Source organism: Mercenaria mercenaria, chromosome 18, assembly GCF_021730395.1.
Source record: "Mercenaria mercenaria strain notata chromosome 18, MADL_Memer_1, whole genome shotgun sequence".
In the NCBI taxonomy this organism is placed as follows: Eukaryota; Metazoa; Mollusca; class Bivalvia; order Venerida; family Veneridae; genus Mercenaria; species Mercenaria mercenaria.
Window position 1 is genome coordinate 17,102,004 of NC_069378.1, and position 18,050 is coordinate 17,120,053.

Consider the following 18,050-nt stretch of genomic DNA (forward strand, 5'->3'; position numbering starts at 1 on the left):
TTCAGACCTAGGCATTTCAGAAATATTTTCAAAATTAATTTCGTGTTATAAATGTTGATTCAACGGAAGCGTGAAAGGGCCACGAGAGGCTAATACGTTTTAGTACGTTGCGGCTATGGAAAGAATATGCTATGAAAATGTGAATGTAAAACATGAAAATGGAAATGGTGGATCTTATGTTCAGTCACAATGTTCAGCGGAGACATGTATTTTGCTGCCGTTTTACTATCGCTTATCTGTATTCAAATGCTAAATGTAATATACTGGTGGAATGGTCGTCACTTTAGGTTTACAATGACACTCTGATCATGGAACTGGTTTGTTTGTAGAAGTCGTAGGGGCTTATTGTCTTGACTCTGTTCAGGAGCCCAGTTAACAGATTTTTTCGACTTACCTTGCATACATTGATATTTACTATAGAACAGAACATTCCACGTGCGCTCATAGTGCTAGCGAACATTATTGGTAATGGAGAAATTACTAAATCTTGCATCTAACGATACTTTGACTTGATTATACGGGTAATATACCACTAAGATGTGGCAAGAGAGAACTGTTTATGGTATTACAAGCCTTACTAATTTTAGTATTTGTTTCTATATTGCAATGAAAATATATGAGTGTATTAAGATTATTATTTGCACCCGGAAAAACACAATTCCCACAGGGATCCGTAACGTGTAAACAATGTATGGAGATTTTTGGAACTTCGGCAAATCGTTCATAGGGTCTTTTTTGATGTTGTCTTTATATGTCAGTTTATGCCTCATATGTCAGATATTTTCGTATTTGAGAGCTTCAGACCTAGGCATTTTAGAAATATTTTCAAGTTAATTTCGTGTTATAAATGTTGATTCTACAGAAGCGTGGAAGGGCCACAAGAGACTAATATGTTTTAGTACGTTACGGCTATGGAAAGGATATGCTATAAAAATGTGAATGTAAAACATGTTGTAAATGGAAATGGTGGATCTTATGTTCAGTCGCAATGTTCAGCGGAGACATGTATTTTGCTGCCGTTTTACTATCGCTTATCTGTATTCAAATGCCAAATGTAATATACTGGTGGAAAGGTCGTCACTTTAGGTTTACAATGACACTCTGATCATGGAACTGGTTTGTTTGTAGAAGTCGTAGGGGCTTATTGTCTTGACTCTGTTCAGGAGCCTAGTTAACAGATTTTTTCGACTTACCTTGCCTATATTGATATATAATGTAGAACAGAACATCCCACGTGCGCCCATACTGTTAGTGCCCATAACTGGTAATAAACAAATTACTAAATCTTGCATCTAAAGATACTGTGACTTGATTATATTATACGGGTAATATACCACTAAGATATGGCAAGAGAGAACTTGTTATGGTATAACAAGCCTTAGTAATTTTAGTATTTGTTTCTATATTGCAATGAGATTATATGTGTGTATTAAGATTTTTATTTGCACTCGGAAAAAAACACATTTCCCACAGGGGTCCGTAGCGAGTGTACAATGTATGGCGATTTTTGGAACTTCGGCAAATCATTCATATGGTCCTTTTTGACGTTGCATAAAAATGTCAGTTTATGCCTCGGATGTCAGATATTTTCGTATTTGAGAGCTTCAGTCGTAGGCATTTTAGAAATATTTTCAAAATTACTTTTGTAATATAAATGTTGATTCTACGGAAACGTAAATGGGCCACCAGAGGCTAATGCGTTTAAGTACATAACGGCTATGAAAAGGATATGCTATGAAAATGTAAATGAAAACATGTTGTAAATGGAAATGGTGGAGCTTATGTTCAGTCACAATGTACAGCGAAGACATGTAGTTTGCAAGTAAGTTACTTGCTTAGATATTCAAATATCTTTCAATATGACAAAATATTCTTGCACATCTGTCCAACTGACATTTGATTTGTTCTTATCAAAATTTGTTGCCATTTTACTATCGCTTTTCTGTATTTCAAATGCCAAATGTAATATACTGGTGGAAAGGTTGTCACTTTAGGTTTACAATGACACCCTGATCATAAAACTGGTTTGTTTGTAGAACTCGCAGGGGCTTGTTGTCATGACACTGTTCAGGAGTCCAGTTAACAGATCTTTTCGACTTACCTTGCATACATTGATTTTACTATAGAACAGAATATTCCACGTGCGCTCATACTGTTAGTGAACATTATTGGTAATGGAGAAATTACTAAATCTTGCATCTAACGTTATTCTGACTTGTTTATACGGGTAATATACAACTAAGATATCGCAAGAGAGAGAGCTGGTTATGGTAGTACAAGCCTTAGTAATTTTAGTTTTTGTTTCTATATTGCAATGAAAATATATGAGTGTATTAAGATTATTATTTGCACTCGAAAAAAAAAATCAACACAATTCCCACAGGGGTCCGTAACGAGTATACAATGTATGGAGATTTTTTGAACTTCGGCAAATCGTTCATAGGGTCTTTTTTGATGTTGTCTTTATATGTCAGTTTATGCCTCATATGTCAGATATTTTCGTATTTGAGAGCTTCAGACCTAGGCATTTTAGAAATATTTTCAAAGTTAATTTCGTGTTATAAATGTTTATTCAACGGAAACGTGAATGGGCCGCCATAGGCTAATACGTTTAAGTACGTTACGGCTATGGAAAGGATATGCTGTGAAAATGTGAATGTAAAACATGTTGTAAATGGAAATGGTGGAGCTTATGTTCAGTCACAATGTTCAGCGTAGACATGTATTTTGCGAGTTACTTGCTTAGATATTCAAGCATCTTTCAATATGACAAAAGATTCTTGCACATCTGTCCAACTGACATCAAATTTTGTTGCCGTTTTACTATCGCTTATCTGTATGCATATGCCAAATGTAATATATTGGTGGAAAGGTTACAATGACACTCTGATCATAAAACTGGGTTGTTTGTAGAAGTCGTAGGTGCTTGTTGTTATGACACTGTTCAGGAGCCCAGTTAACAAATGTTTTCGACTTACATTGCATATATTGATATTTACTATAGAACAGAACATTCCACGTGCACTCATACTGTTAGTGAATATTACTGGTAATGAAAAAATTCTTAAATCTTGCATCTAACGATACTATGACTTGTGGGCAGTGTTGCATTTTCCATTATTGCTCATGAACAGACTCAACGAAACCGAGTCTGCAATTTTCACTGTTTGCCTTGTTTTCGGTGCTTCCGATGGATCTACTTTTCAGATTTTATTGATTATTCGGGTAATATACCACTAAGAGATGCTGCTCTTTATGTATAAGCGTAACATTTCAACACATTTTTGTTTACTTTCCAGAATTTCATTCATTTGTAGAATTTTATTGCGCAAGATCTATATACACCTTTCAAAATAATGAAAATCACGGTGAATTAATGTACCATGCAGAGGAACGCAAGACAAACATTATTCAGTGAGGCATATAATATTTTTGCAGTTGAAACGGCGATCTGCATAGTGTTTGTCGCTCACCGTGTGTTTTAAACGTGTGAATTGCAATAAGAGATGTATCGCTTTGGAATCGGTGCAGTGGTAAGGACAGGATAATGTTCTCAATTTAGACAGAAATTAAAATTTGACATTGCAAAAGTTAATACACATGATCTATTAAATACATTTGGTGCTGGCTGTTTCTTTGCGTCACAAAACTCATCCTTATACGGTTCATCACAATTGAGAACTGGTTACGGTATTACAAGCCTGAGTTATTTTAGTATTTTGACGCCCCAGAATAAGAAGCCTTCAAGGTCGTAAGTGTTAGTTACGCCCTTTTATGAATTATACATTTTTTTAAAACTACATACCAAGGGGCATAATCCTATTAAATTTTTTTTTGTTACAAACTGCTGTGTTGACCAAATTCAACAATAATAAAAGGGTGTAAGTAAGGAGTTTTTCAGAATCATAGTAATAGAAGGGCGTATCTGCACTGAAATGCTGTACCTGAAGGGTCCACTTACACCCTTCTGTTACTTCTATAGAATTAGAAGGGCGTATCTGTCAACGACAGTTTTTTTGTGAAAATCGCCTAATCTAAGCTATATTCTCCTTTAAGACCGGCATCACTATTTACTACTAATCATTTAGGAAAAGATGGTCATTGAGCAGAAAGATATAAACACTTATATTATTCATAATTGAATTATTCATACTTATGAACATATCTATTATTCGGGTAAATAAAATGTTAAATAGTTTCTTAGTAAGTAATTGGATTGCTTATTAACACATTGCAAGCGAGTATTTATATCAAGCCGCACAACTGTCACGTTCTTTTTAAAAAAATAATTAGTACACAAGTCAAGAAAACCTCTCGATTATATTGACCTGAAGTCCGCATGAGGATGTACGACATATGCAACACTGCTTGAAATGATGATTTGTTCAAGCAATGGCGGTACTTTTCCTGATGAGAAAGCTTGTTTTAGCTTCTGGTAAGCTAATGTCTTTTCGTACTTTTCATTTTCTTTTTTTCACCTGTTTTTCCTTCTTGCCTTTTCGTTATTTCAAAAGGAGCCCTGTCATGTAACAAACTTAATCTCAGCTTACCTGGATTTTTTCTGCGCCAAAAGTTTTAGAGGACATATGACACGCGTTAGTGCAACGAAACCTTAAAATCGTAGATTTTAACTACGCTTATATATGTTCCTATATAAGTTAATGTTGAACAAAAACAAAATAATCTTATCTTAGATTTTAAGACTGAAGGTTCTGTTTATAAAATGAATTTTGTTCACTGCATCAGGTTATTCTAAACACCACTCCACCAACAAGTAAAGTTTATGTTTCGAAATGGAAAAAAATGTTTATGAAGATCTATTTGAAGGTCAAGTCTTGGTCTAACTGCAGACGGTTCTGTGTTCTAAGAAATGCGTTGTTTGTGTTTTCTTCACTGAGTGCTGATACTCTGCTGTTACGCTATGTCATCCGCTTTCGTTTTCAATTTCAGACATGTAACAGAGACGATGGTATACACTATCCACCATATAAGAAGATGAAAACCGCAGATTGTGGTTATACATGTAGTTATCCTATATAGATAACAACGTAGGACAAAGGTGAACTGAATCACTTGGAAATTATGACAGATTCTATTGTTTTAAGGAGTGGTGAGTAATTCTATTTGTTTCTTTTTGTAAGTTTTGAATATGAACTTTTAGACAGGTTCAGTTTAATGTGATAATAAAACAATGCGGTGTCTGACCATTAAGTAGCTTGTTGTATGATTTGTAATTGAAGGTCAAGGACTAATGTTCACATACACCTGAAATGTCACTCAGTACTTTATATGCTAAAATAAGCCTACCCCTCATGCGCATGTTTGGGAAGATTCAGTTATAAGCGTTAAAATGTACCTTGACAATTCTATGAAGGAACGTGTTTAAAAATAATTCCGTTATGTTTTAATAAACCAAGTTTGTCACTATTAATAAAAGCCTCGGGGTACTATATTTTAGGTCATTGTTTTGACAAATATATGTATTAAGTTGGTATTGTCAAAATTAAGTGCCATTGTGTTAATTAGGCTAATAATAACTGTTTAGTCAAAATCATCTCGTTGCAGTGTACTGTCAGGATGCCAGTTTGGTTACCTGGTTCAGGAAACAGTATTTCGATTGACTGAAAAATGGTGATAGAACGAAACCATAGGTTTATAGGATTCAGACTTCTTTCCGAACTTACGTGTTATAATCTAGGCACTTAATGACTGTTCCAAATCCGGATTTAAATACCCAAAATTGTAACTGATGTAAATACTCCTGCTTGTGCTAATTGTAGTATAATATCTGAAATCGTTATAGTTATTTTCTGTGCTGCCATTGCATCGGCCTTTCTGGAAGAGGATGCTACATGCCAGAGAACCTTAGAAGATAAAGTTAAACTTGACCCTTGCCCAGGTAGAGACCATCTTATTAGATTACATGAACTATAGTTTGTACTTGATCTTGTAGCCATTTTATAAATTAGATAATTGTCCAGAGCACCCACATACATACATTATAAAGTAACATTTGTTACAAAATACAGATATGAAAGTAATTTGTTTCTCTGAGGCCAAAATCGGATGAAATTTGAAAAAGTCTTATTGAATTGATATGGCCAAATTTGTAGACAAATAAGAAACATTTTGACTGTATACGCACCATAGATTAAAAATGATGTATTTTTATAAATTGATATATACTATTTAAACACAGTCAATGGGAACTGGGCACAATGGGGAAATTGGCAAGGATGTTCTACGACCTGTGGACCGGGTTTGACAAGAAGAACAAGGACGTGCTCAAATCCGAAACCTTCGATGCTAGGAAATGATTGCCAAGGAGATGAAACTGATTATAAGTTGTGTTTCAATGACAATCCTTGCCAGAGTAAGTTGTTACAGTCATTTTGTAAAAGAGTCACACTATAAGCAAGTAGGAGTTACAGTGCAAGCCAGTTTGTCCTTAACATGGGAACATCTATGAGCCGCGCCATTAGAAAACCAACATAGAGGCTTTGCGACCAGTATGGATCCAGACCAGCCTGCGCATCCGCGCAGTCTGGTCAGGATTCATGTTGTTCGCTTTCATAGTCTATTGCAATTAGAGAAACTTAGCGAACAGCATAGCTGGTCGCAAATCCACTATGTTGGTATTCTCATGGCACGGCTCATATGAAGTTAAAGGACTAAACAGCAGCACCGTCGTGCAATAGAACTAATATTTAAATAATCCTTCTAGGAATCAAATAAACAGATACGCATAACACACACTATCTTATTCACAACTTTGGAACAAAAGATATTTTTGCCTATTAAACGTTCATATTTATATTAACAGTATATTTAGCCTGTAAAACAGATATGCGGATCATGAAATGAATTGATACAGTATCACATCATAAGGAACAATTAAAGGAATCTCCAGTTTCCTGTGTCTCAGTGTCTAATAGCCGAACACCAATCTTCCAATGGAAAATATACAGACTTTAGGATGTAAATTTCTGTGTCACTAATGCACATATACATAATCAATAATATGTGATAAAGTTTGTAAGTATCGAGAAAAGTATAACTATAGAAAACATACTCTTCTCAAGAATTTTACGATTTTACCAATTATAATTCTGTTTCAGTTAATGGCTTTTGGTCGGAATGGTCAGCATGGAATTGTTACATATTTGGCGGCAAACGTGTGCGTCAGAGGTCGTGTTATGGTCCAATGTTTGGCGGAGTTGACTGTCCCCCGGGAAACAAGACCGAGTTCAAAATTGATACTTCATGTCACTGATGTTTGCAATGGGTCTTATATCAATCAGACTAATAAAGTATCAACACAGTTTCCATTTAAGAAACTGGAAATAAAAGCTATATAAATCTTTGATTCTTGTTGCCCCTTACAGGTCCAAGTTTGAGTATTAATTGCGTGCCTTCATATTGGGTATTTGTTGCATAAATTCAACTTGAACATGGCATAGGTTGTTATAGACAATTACCTGAAACATTACCTCCTCTTTCAATATATACAACACAACAGAATGAGAATACTTCATAGTAATTAAGGAAAGTCCTACGAAAAATGCAAGTCCCTTGATTGTTGAAAAGTAAATAAACGAATTTCAGAGAGTTTCAAGAATACACATTGTTATACATGTATATATTTAACTTTTTTTCGGCAAAGATATTATCGGACTTCAGGAATTTTATCAGAGGAAGGTTTTATTTACTGTAGACTGGCTACCAATCTCTGAAATTCTTCTTTGAATTATAATTTTGAATGTTACTGCCTTGTCTTTTCAATGGGACTTAATGTAAATTATAATTCATTTCGTGTGAAAATTGTTGAAACTGCTTTAATAAATTAAAATTTTATACCTTATAGCTAATAGGCTTACCCTGGATTTGAAGTAGACATGAAGGACAAAAGTATTTAACGGTCCACAATTATAGTCGAAATATTAACTTATTTCAATGATAATTTAATTCGGATAACAAAAGATATTGCTGTAATGAAATCTTATTTCTACTATTTGTCTCTCGAGTATATGAACTGTCCGTCCATCACTGCACTCATTTCATCAGTGCACTGTCTTTTGTACTCTTGTACTCCTGCAGTTTCCATCCAGTTGAGATGAAACTTTGTTTATACATAATTTATTTTAGGTCGATTGTGAAGCAAGTTCTACAACTTATATTAATCACTCTCGACACATCATTCCTGATGGAATCCATCGCCACGAGGGTATGAGGGAAGAGAAGCCAGTTTTCCTTTTAATGCTGAGCGTCAAGCAAGGGAGCTACTGGTACCATTTTCACGTCTTTGGTATGACGCGGCCGGGGATGGAACCCAAGACCTCCCGCACTCGAAGCGGACGCTCTACCACTAGGCTATCGAGGCGGTCGAGATGAAACTTGGTATACATCATCAACATCAAGTAGACATGCACAAACTTTCAGGACATTGATATTCAGACATTGGTTTATGAATTATGCCCTTCTCTGACCTGAACCATAATACAACTATCTAATCTGTACCATAGGCGTAGGAGCGAGTTTATCTTTGGGGGGAGGTCGGGGGGGGGGGGGGGGGGGGGTGCAAACCTTTTCGACAGGGGGCCCGGGGGCTGGCAAGGGATCCCCGGTTCATTCATGTGTTTTAGCAATCACTGAGTTATTCTGTTGCATTGCTAATGAACTATGTGCTGAAATGTCAGCAGTTTATCTTAATCTGTCAAAATATGTATTGTTTTAATCAAGTGTGCCATTTTTTGTTACAGTCTTCGGTTGAAGCCCTGGATATACACTCAAATATCGCTGCATTATAATGTTGTGGAAATATTATTTCTCTTGAATAGACAATGAAAAATACATAACGTTTACATGCGTAAACAGGCTAAATACTTACATCGTTTTGGCAGACGCTCAAACCGGAACTGTAGTGATGCGCCCGATATTTTTTCTTTTTATAAAATATTATCGAACAATCCTCGACGCGTACGAGGTTTCAATACTCACCTTACGGAAAGAGACAAGTCAGAATGCAAAGGCCAAATGCAAATCAGAAATCGTGTTGAAAAGAATAATATGATACTAAATAAATGTTATATTAGACTGCAAGTTATATCTCTTTTCCAAAATATTGGGGTGGGGTGGGGGACTATAGTTCGTTCCCCCATCCTAGCTTGAGGGGGGTTGGGGGTGGCAGCCCACCACCCCCCTGGCCCCGGCTCCTACGCCTATGTGTACCGCGTGTAATCAATTTTCCTTCAGTTTCCATCCAGTTGAAATGAAACATGGAACACTTCATCAAGATGTGTATGTTTTTCAGCTTTAATATTCAATTATTGAATTCTGAGTTATGCTCCTTTTGAATTTAGCAATACTTTACCCCGTGCACTCACTCCTACTACACTTAAACATGTGCATATTATCAGGACATTTATGTCTGACTATTATTTTGTGAGTTATGCCCCTTTTTGACTTAACCATAGTACAACTTCATCTTTACCTTGTGTACCAAACACCTCATACAACCGATCCTACGGAATCCTGTTGGGGTCATTTATAATGTCGCCGTCGCGTTTGCGGGGTCGACACACGACAACGCGAAGTGACATAGCGACATTACGAAGTGACACCCGACAATCGCAAACGACGGCGACAATCCCAAACGACAATGTCGCGGTATCCACTTTGAAATGTCGCCTTTCAAAAGCACGATATATCGCGATGTCACTTCGCGTTGTCGAGCGTCGTTTCGCATTGTCGCTATGTCACTTCGTATTGTCGTGATGTCACTTCGCGTTGTCGTGTGTCGACCCTGCAAACGCGACGGCGACATTTTCAAACGACATGCGATAATCACAAAAGACGCTCGACAACGCGAAGTGACATTTTCCAAATGTCGTATCGTATGTCGCGTGTCGCGGGTTTGGGTGAGGGTCGACGCGCGACAATTCCAAATGATACACGACACGCGAAGTGACACTCGACAATACGAAGCGACATTTTCATAATGTCATATCGCATGTCGCCCGTCTACCGGTGAAAAGGTAAGATAAAATGCTGTATTTCCGTACTTTTCCGTACGGAAAATGTCCGTGATTTTCATTAACTTCAAATAATTGTAGAATGTTCCAAACACAAGATAATAACTTTTATGAATTAAATTCAAACATTATCTAAACGGATATGTAACTTGTATAATTTTACCGCCGACGGTTTCGTCGGAGGACCGTCTCAAAATGTATCAGTTTTCGTGAAAATAAGCATACTTCTTCATATATTAAATAGAGGGGTGGTCCTTGTCTGAGGAGACATATCTTCATAATCTGATGTCCGATTTTACAGGTTATGAAGATATGGCTCCTCAGACAAGGACCACCTCTCTTTTTAATATATGAAGAAGTATGCATATTTTCACGAAAAATGATACATTTTGAGACGGTCCTCCGACGAAACCGTCGGGGTAAAATTAAGCAAGTTACATATCCGTTTAGACAATGTTTGAATTTAATTTATAAAAGTTATTTCATTAAGATATCTTGTGTTTGGAACATTCTACAATTATTTGAAGTTAATGAAAAACATGGACATTTTACGTACGGAAAAGTACGGAAATACAGTTTTTTATTTTACCCTTTCACTGGTAGACGGGCGACATGCATTACGACGTTATGAAAATGTCGCTTCGTATTGTCGAGTGTCACTTCGCGTGTCGTGTATCGTTTGGAATTGTCGCGCGTCGACCCTCACCCAAACCCGCGACACGCGACATACGATACGACATTTGGAAAATGTCACTTCGCGTTGTCGAGCGTCGTTTGTGATTATCGCATGTCGTTTGAAAATGTCGCCGTCGCGTTTGCAGGGTCGACACACGACAACGCGAAGTGACATCACGACAATACGAAGTGACATAGCGACAATGCGATACGACGCTCGACAGCGCGAAGTGACATCGCGATATATCGTGCTTTTGAAAGGCGACATTTCAAAGTGGATACCGCGACATTGTCGTTTGGGATTGTCGCCGTCGTTTGCGATTGTCGGGTGTCACTTCGTAATGTCGCTATGTCACTTCGCGTTGTCGTGTGTCGACCCCGCAAGCGCGACGGCGACATTATAAATGGCCCCAACAGGATTCCGTACGATCCAAATGTAACTAAGTATCCCTTATCAACACGAAGTAGACATACTTGTATTACTAGGCTTCTTATCACATGTTTTAGTTCGTTATATTCTATTCTATCATATTTCATTCTATTAAGCATTTTAGGGGAAATGTGTCATATAATGCTGACATCCTTCCTATTCGAAGTATTTAGTTTGAAAATGAAAAATTTATTTTGTGATAAAGAAATATTAAATTGTTGAAAGAATTCGTTTGACGAAAAATTAATTTGCTAAATTAAAGTGTTATTTCTTTTTTTTTTTCGAAATATTTATTTATTTAGTAAAATGTAAGTTCGCTCATTCGAAAATATACAATCTGGACATTCGATGAAACTTGGATGGCTGGCGGTGTCTTTGCAAAGCCTTTGTCAAACGAAAGAACCTGATGAAGAAACGAAATTAAAGTGCTTGCATTAAGAGATTTGAGGATGCCCTTTTCAGCTGAAAAAACCCACTAAGGACCGGGTTTCAAAATTGTAAAAGATATGCATTTAATGTAATTGTTCAGTGTCAGAGGGAAACTTGCAGATCTCACTCACAAAAATCTTGTGTCCACAATAAACATGGATATAAATGTTTGTGTAAATAAAAATAAAAGGGAAATTCTATGGACTGTCATGCGAGTACTGAATGTCTAGTAATTGTACATGTCATATACCAAAATAATGTGTACTGGTTATCTTCAGCGTACATCTGTTGAAGTCGCACATTTTATTGTCAGAGCTTTTGCTGTTGTTAGATTAAATTTCTTATAGTCTTTTAAGGTTTCGACCATGGTCATCGCCACTTTTTTAGAATTTAGATTTCTACAAGGATCCCAGTAACATCAACTATTTTTTAGAAAAACTAAGTTTTGATTGTTACATAACGTGCAGTTCGTTATATAATAACAATATAAATTGCAGATCTTTTTATCAATAGGCAGCATTCTAGATGGATCAGTACCGTTCAAGAAGTATTGACCATTAACTTCTTTTTGCCTTTAAATGGCGATTTTCCTCTTTTTTTGCATCAGAATTCATCGTAACTGATACCTGTAGCCTCTATATAACTGGAGATAAACAATTTCTTTTATTGCTGTCTAATCTGTACTCATTTCTTTCGGGCACATTGCCTCCTCATACATCAATATGTCCAGGGCCAAAGATCAACTGTTTTGGCTGAGTATACATTGGTTGAATGTAGTTGTCAGTAAAGACGTTGCTTGAAATATTGAAACAACGCATGTAGAATGTTTCATCTTTTGTATACATCTCGAAAGCTTCACTCTTATATAAATATTGATTTTGTATTTCTTTTGTCGGGTTAAATGTCATACCGACACAATTACAGGTCATATGGAGACTTTCCGTCTTTACCGGGGAAGAAAGACCAAATGTGCACCTCCAGGCATTCGTTCAGGCATAGTCGAGCACCATAGTAGAACCACAGGTCTTCCGTAAGCCAGCCAGATGCGTTCGCACTCAGCGACCTTAACCTTTCGGCCACAGTGGCCACATGTTTTTGTACTTCATTAGGTACTGTCTGAGTGCGTGCAAAGAAAGATTTATTGCAAAATATAGATACAAACACAGGTAATTCCAGCGGTATGCTGTCATTATTTAAAAAAATAATGATAAAAAACAACAATTAAGATAACAACGGTGATACAGCAATTAAGACGACACCAATGATAATAATAATAAATAATAACAGCAACAACAATGATAATAGCAACGACAACAGTTATGACAACACCAATGATAACAGCAATGGAAACCATCAAGTTAACAACTAAGATAACAGCAATGATAACGATTATGATAATAGCAATAATGACCATAATGATAACAGCGGTGAAAATAATTATGATAACAACAATGATAGCAATAATGACATGAAGTTTGATTTCGTATATGAAAATGATGCTGTATTTATTAAGGAAACAATTACTCGGAAGTATTTAAAACATGAAAACGAAAAATGAAATGAATAATGAAGCATAAAGTAATACTATATGAATAGTAATTCAGGCTATTATGGTATTTTAGATACCACAGTAATGGAAAAATGTATTGAAGAAACATAAAGTATGATATAAATAGTGGTTCATGTAATTACAGTAATATACAATTTAAAATAAATTGTAGCATATAAACTAAGTAATTTATGCATCTGAATAAAACAAATCAACAATGATAACATTATCTCCCAACAGTTTTATTATACTTTCATACACAAAGAGATATACATACGAGCGTAAAATAACACTGAGTCACAAATAAATTTAGACATAGGACTTCAAAGTGGTTATCATGTGTTGCTATTTGATACCAACAGAAGAACGAAGCTATTCATACATACAATGTAAATGGAACTTGTGACTCCAGAAGCCACAAAGCTAAATTAGATATTGTTATCATGCATGTACGAAAAACGTATATTTTTCACCTGAGCTGCCTATGGAAATCGAACATTTGTTACTTTGCAAGTATGCATCATTGATGAAATAAATCAATTTGAACTTAAAAGAAAGCAAACTATACATTGTACAAATAATTACTTGATGTTGTTTTTTTTTGGTTCCTAAAATAATGCCAAACTGTCTCAATATATTTGCGAAGTGTTTTGTGTATAGAAGTATTTATGCTGGAGGTATATATTAAGTGGTAACTCTTCAATGACGCCCAGTATACTTTAATACACAAAGGGATATACAGACGAGCGAAAAATAACACTGCGTCACAAATAAATTTAGATATAGCACTTCAAAGTGGTTATCGTGTGTTGCTATTTGAAACCGACAGGATAACGAAGCTATCTACATGCAATGTGAATGAAACTTGTGACTCCAGAAGCGACAAAGCTCAATTAGATATTGTTGTCATGCATGTACGAAAAACGTGTATTTTCCCCCGAAGCTGCCTATGGAAATCGTGCGCTGTGTAACCACCAGCCAACGGTAGTTGACGATTTTGTTGTTTCGAAAATTTGTTACTTTGCAAGCATAAACCATTGGATGAAATACATCAATTTGAACTTAAAAGAAAGCAAAACTATACATTGTACAAATAATTACTTGATGTTTTGTTATTTGATTCCTAAAATAATGCCAAATTGTCTCAATATATTTGCGAAGTGTTTTGTGCATAAAAGTATTTATGCTATGCGTTTCTGTGAGACATAGGTAGTCCTAAATGCGTTTTAACATTTTCTTCGTAGAGTTTGTACTTTATACTGTCTTTATCATCCGACCAGTAGGCCGTGGGTTTCTTTGTTAACAAGACACACCATGCCTTACTTATAGGACGAAAATCAACATCTTCCAGCACAACTAATAGCACACAGTTTCGGCCAAATTCGATACTCATGTCAACCGCTACATCGACCTGAAACTTACACCATCCATCCGATATAAGGTTATTTGAAACGACAACAACAATCTGTTTTGACGCGTACATTGCGTCCAACATTACATCAACTAATGCACCACTTTTCGCGTCACGTTCCCAGATATGAAGTTTGTACCCCAGTTTCTCTTCCATCATCTCTCGAAAGGGATGATGAATAAAGCCATTGTCATTGCAATTTGAAACAACATATCCATCAAACTGTGTCTGGTCTAATATTGGTTGTAGTTCTGGGTCTCTATAATGAGCAGAACGTCTACGTTTGTCCCATTTATACCACCAGTATTTCAAATACCACCTATTCCAGTAAATAACTGAGGTTATGGTAAAGAAAATAACAAGAAAGGTGCCGATAGCAATTAATGCAATATAGACTGGATTAATAGGTCTACAGTCTATCTCCGGCCTAAAGTCCACGAAAAGATGTCCTTCTAAAGATGTAGGCGTACTACAAACATAATTCTCAGGCCAGTTAAGGAGCTGCGCATTGCCGAAGTAACCTGAAACGTTAACATTGTCCCTAAACCATTCCATGTTGCAGCCACAATCAAACTGATTGCCTCCAAGATTTAGATATTTTAGACTATTAATGATACTTAGAGGGTATGCATTTTCCGTGACGGTGTTGATGAGACCACGTGCAATTGAAATATTTTGTATTCGAATATTTTTTAACTTTTCCATGAATGCTGCTGGAATTTCTATAGTGTGTATCAAATTGTTGTCAATATTCAACACTTTCAGTTGTGTAAAATCTACTAGAAATTCGACGGGGAATGTTTTAAGTTTGATACCTTGCATAACTAGTTTCTCTAACTTTTTCAAAGGTAATAGAATGTCCTTTATAGACTCAACAGATAGACCTGTGAAATTATTGTACGACAAATCAAGCCGAGTAAGATTGGGATTAAAGCCAAACATACGCTGATTCTGAAGCTCGTGAAAATCAATTTGGTTGAATCGTAAATCCAAGTTCTGCAGGCTTGCACTTTTGAAAGCTTCTAAATCAAAACTTTTGGTCTTAGGAATCAAGTTACTTAAGTAAAGATTTTTCAAGTTTTTAAAATTTGAAAATGTATGCTTCCGGATAGACCTGACGTCATTCCTGCTGAAATCCAGCGTTTCTATGCGTGGTAAACAATTCCATCGCGTGCCAAGTGTTTGCATATAATTCCTGCCAAAGTTTAGGCGCTTTATATTCGGGAAAGTCACGTTATTTCGAATATGATGACACAAGTTCGGTGGGTGACGAGTGAAATGGTTGTCAAAGAAATTTATTTGTTCCAGCCTTGGCGGATATACAAGTCCATAAACTCTTTCAATCCAGTTTGCAGCCAGGTTTAAATATCTAAGTGACGTTAAATTTTTGAAAGTTGTTACGTTAACTTCTATTAGAGTATTATTACTGAGATCCAAATATTCTAAAGTGTCCAAACAAGTCCATTCCAATTGCAGTGGTTTTCCGTTTCGGCCAAGGACGTTACGGCCCAAATACAGACGTTTTAATTTTGGATATCTGGACCTACCTTGCAGGCAGAATTGTAAGCTGTTCTTTTCCCGAAATTGATTCCATATTAATTTCAAAACCCTCAAATGTTTCATAACACTGGGACCACTTATTGAACTTATCAAGTTTCCGTCAAGTGTCAGATTTTGCAGGTTTGTAAATTCCTCTAAAAGTGTAAAATTAATGAATTTTATTCTATTTTTTTCGAGAGAAAGCATTATGATATTAGATTTATTTAAATGCCTGAGGGCTTTGAAAAGTGTTACATTATTCAGCTTTTCGTTTTCACTGATATCAAGGACTGTTAAATGTTGTAAATCATCAAATGTTTCTTCTGAAAGTGTTTGGATGTCATTTCTACGAAGATATAACTTTTCCAGATCTAATTCTTGAATGTTTTTAAACGATTCTTTGTTAAGTTGTGAAAAATCGTAACATTCCGCATGAAGTACAGAAATATTTCGGCTCAATTTTGGTATGACCTTCATAGTCATATCTCCAATACAATGTGCTTTTTCATTCACACAGAAGCACTGATGTCCTCCGCAGTTCGGTTCATGACCGAAGTATCGTTTTCTATCTACCATTTCATCACAGGCCGATAAAATCCCAACTGCTGTAGAAACAATTATGATACACATAAGTACTCTCCCTGAATTCATCTTTATGTTATTTAAATATTCACTTATACAATTTATGTTATTCTGCGTTAAACTTAAAACAAGACTAAAATACAGCCTTAAAACGTAAAGCTATATTATATAACAAATACCTGTATAAACAGGGTTTAGTCCTACATTTTTTTGTCGGAAAGATAAGGGGAATATTCGTTGTAAATCAATATCCTGCCCGACTTTACGTGTCATTACACCGTGTCGAACGCTCTATATACCCCAGTCACACATACGGCGCGGAAAGCTACGTCTAGCCACGAATAAAAACGAGGTAATCTGTATCTATCCGTATTGAAACGTACCTTAGACGTACCTTAAAGTAGTAATCCGTATCAATTCGTACCAATCCGTACGGCTCAGGTACGGATCGATACGGGTTACTACGTTTCTATCCGTAGCTAGACGTAGCTATTTGCGCCGTATGTGTGACTGTGGTAATAATTACGGCAGTATTTTTCCTTCGAAAGTCTTTTTTCCTTTTTTTTTTGTAAGAACATTGTATAAAGTATAAATGATTGACTACTGGTTTGCTCTGCTTTGTATGTTTCATAATCAAGAGCTTTCGGATGTCATAAACGCTCGACTAGTCAACAGCTTTGTCACTAAGGAAAGTAAATGGAATGAATACAAACGTCAAAAATGTATGGTTTTGTAGAACAAAGCTAAACAGAGTTATAAAACCTGTATATTGCATGCCAGCTCATTACAGGGGACAAGTATGTGGAATTTAAATTCTTTTCCGTCTGTGGGTATTAAGATACCAGCTTACATACAAAACTTAACCAAAATTTGCTGAGCCACGAAAGGAGCAAAGTTTTGTAAACATGCGAAATAGATTGATGGTACCTGTGTAGTGCTTGTCAGATCATCACCGTGTTGAATTGTGCGAAGTTTCAATCCTTTCCCACGAGTGGATACTGAAGATACTGTGATCTTAGCTTACATACGAAATTTAACCGATCGGGACGCCGCGCCGAGTGCAACGGCTCTGCCATTTTCTTTGAACAGTCGAGTTAATACATGAAAGTAAAACTATATTGAAGATCTTGATGAACTAAAGCGAATCACATGAGCCGCGCCATGAGAAAACCAACATAGTGTGTTTGCGACCAGCATGGGTCCAGACCAGCCTGCGCATCCGTGCAGTCTGGTCAGGATCGATGCTGTTCGCTTTCAAAGCCTATTGCAAGTAGCACACTATGTACCCGGATAATCCTAACTCTGTTCAGCGACCCTAACTCAGTGCCAACATGGCTGACAGAAAGACGATGTATGTAGTTAATTTCCCTGTCTTTTTCATGTTTTATGTTAGTATACAATGTT

At 36.3% G+C, this 18,050-nt stretch overlaps 2 protein-coding genes across 2 annotated transcripts; one reads left to right on the forward strand and one right to left on the reverse strand.

Annotated features, from left to right (window-relative positions):
• Window positions 1-4,974: 4,974 nt before the first annotated feature.
• On the forward strand, window positions 4,975-7,364 carry LOC123539097 (thrombospondin-2-like). The gene is made up of 4 exons (XM_045323576.2): window positions 4,975-5,110; window positions 5,804-5,899; window positions 6,200-6,373; window positions 7,119-7,364. The coding sequence occupies exons 1-4, from the start codon at window positions 5,083-5,085 to the stop codon at window positions 7,271-7,273; spliced, it is 453 nt and encodes a 150-aa protein (XP_045179511.2). The 5' UTR covers window positions 4,975-5,082; the 3' UTR covers window positions 7,274-7,364.
• A 5,368-nt stretch (window positions 7,365-12,732) lies between these two features.
• Window positions 12,733-16,833, reverse strand: LOC123538968 (toll-like receptor 3). Its single transcript, XM_045323409.2, has one exon. It carries the CDS (start codon window positions 16,713-16,715, stop codon window positions 14,301-14,303), a length of 2,415 nt encoding a protein of 804 aa, XP_045179344.2. The 5' UTR covers window positions 16,716-16,833; the 3' UTR covers window positions 12,733-14,300.
• Between the last annotated feature and the right edge of the window lie 1,217 nt (window positions 16,834-18,050).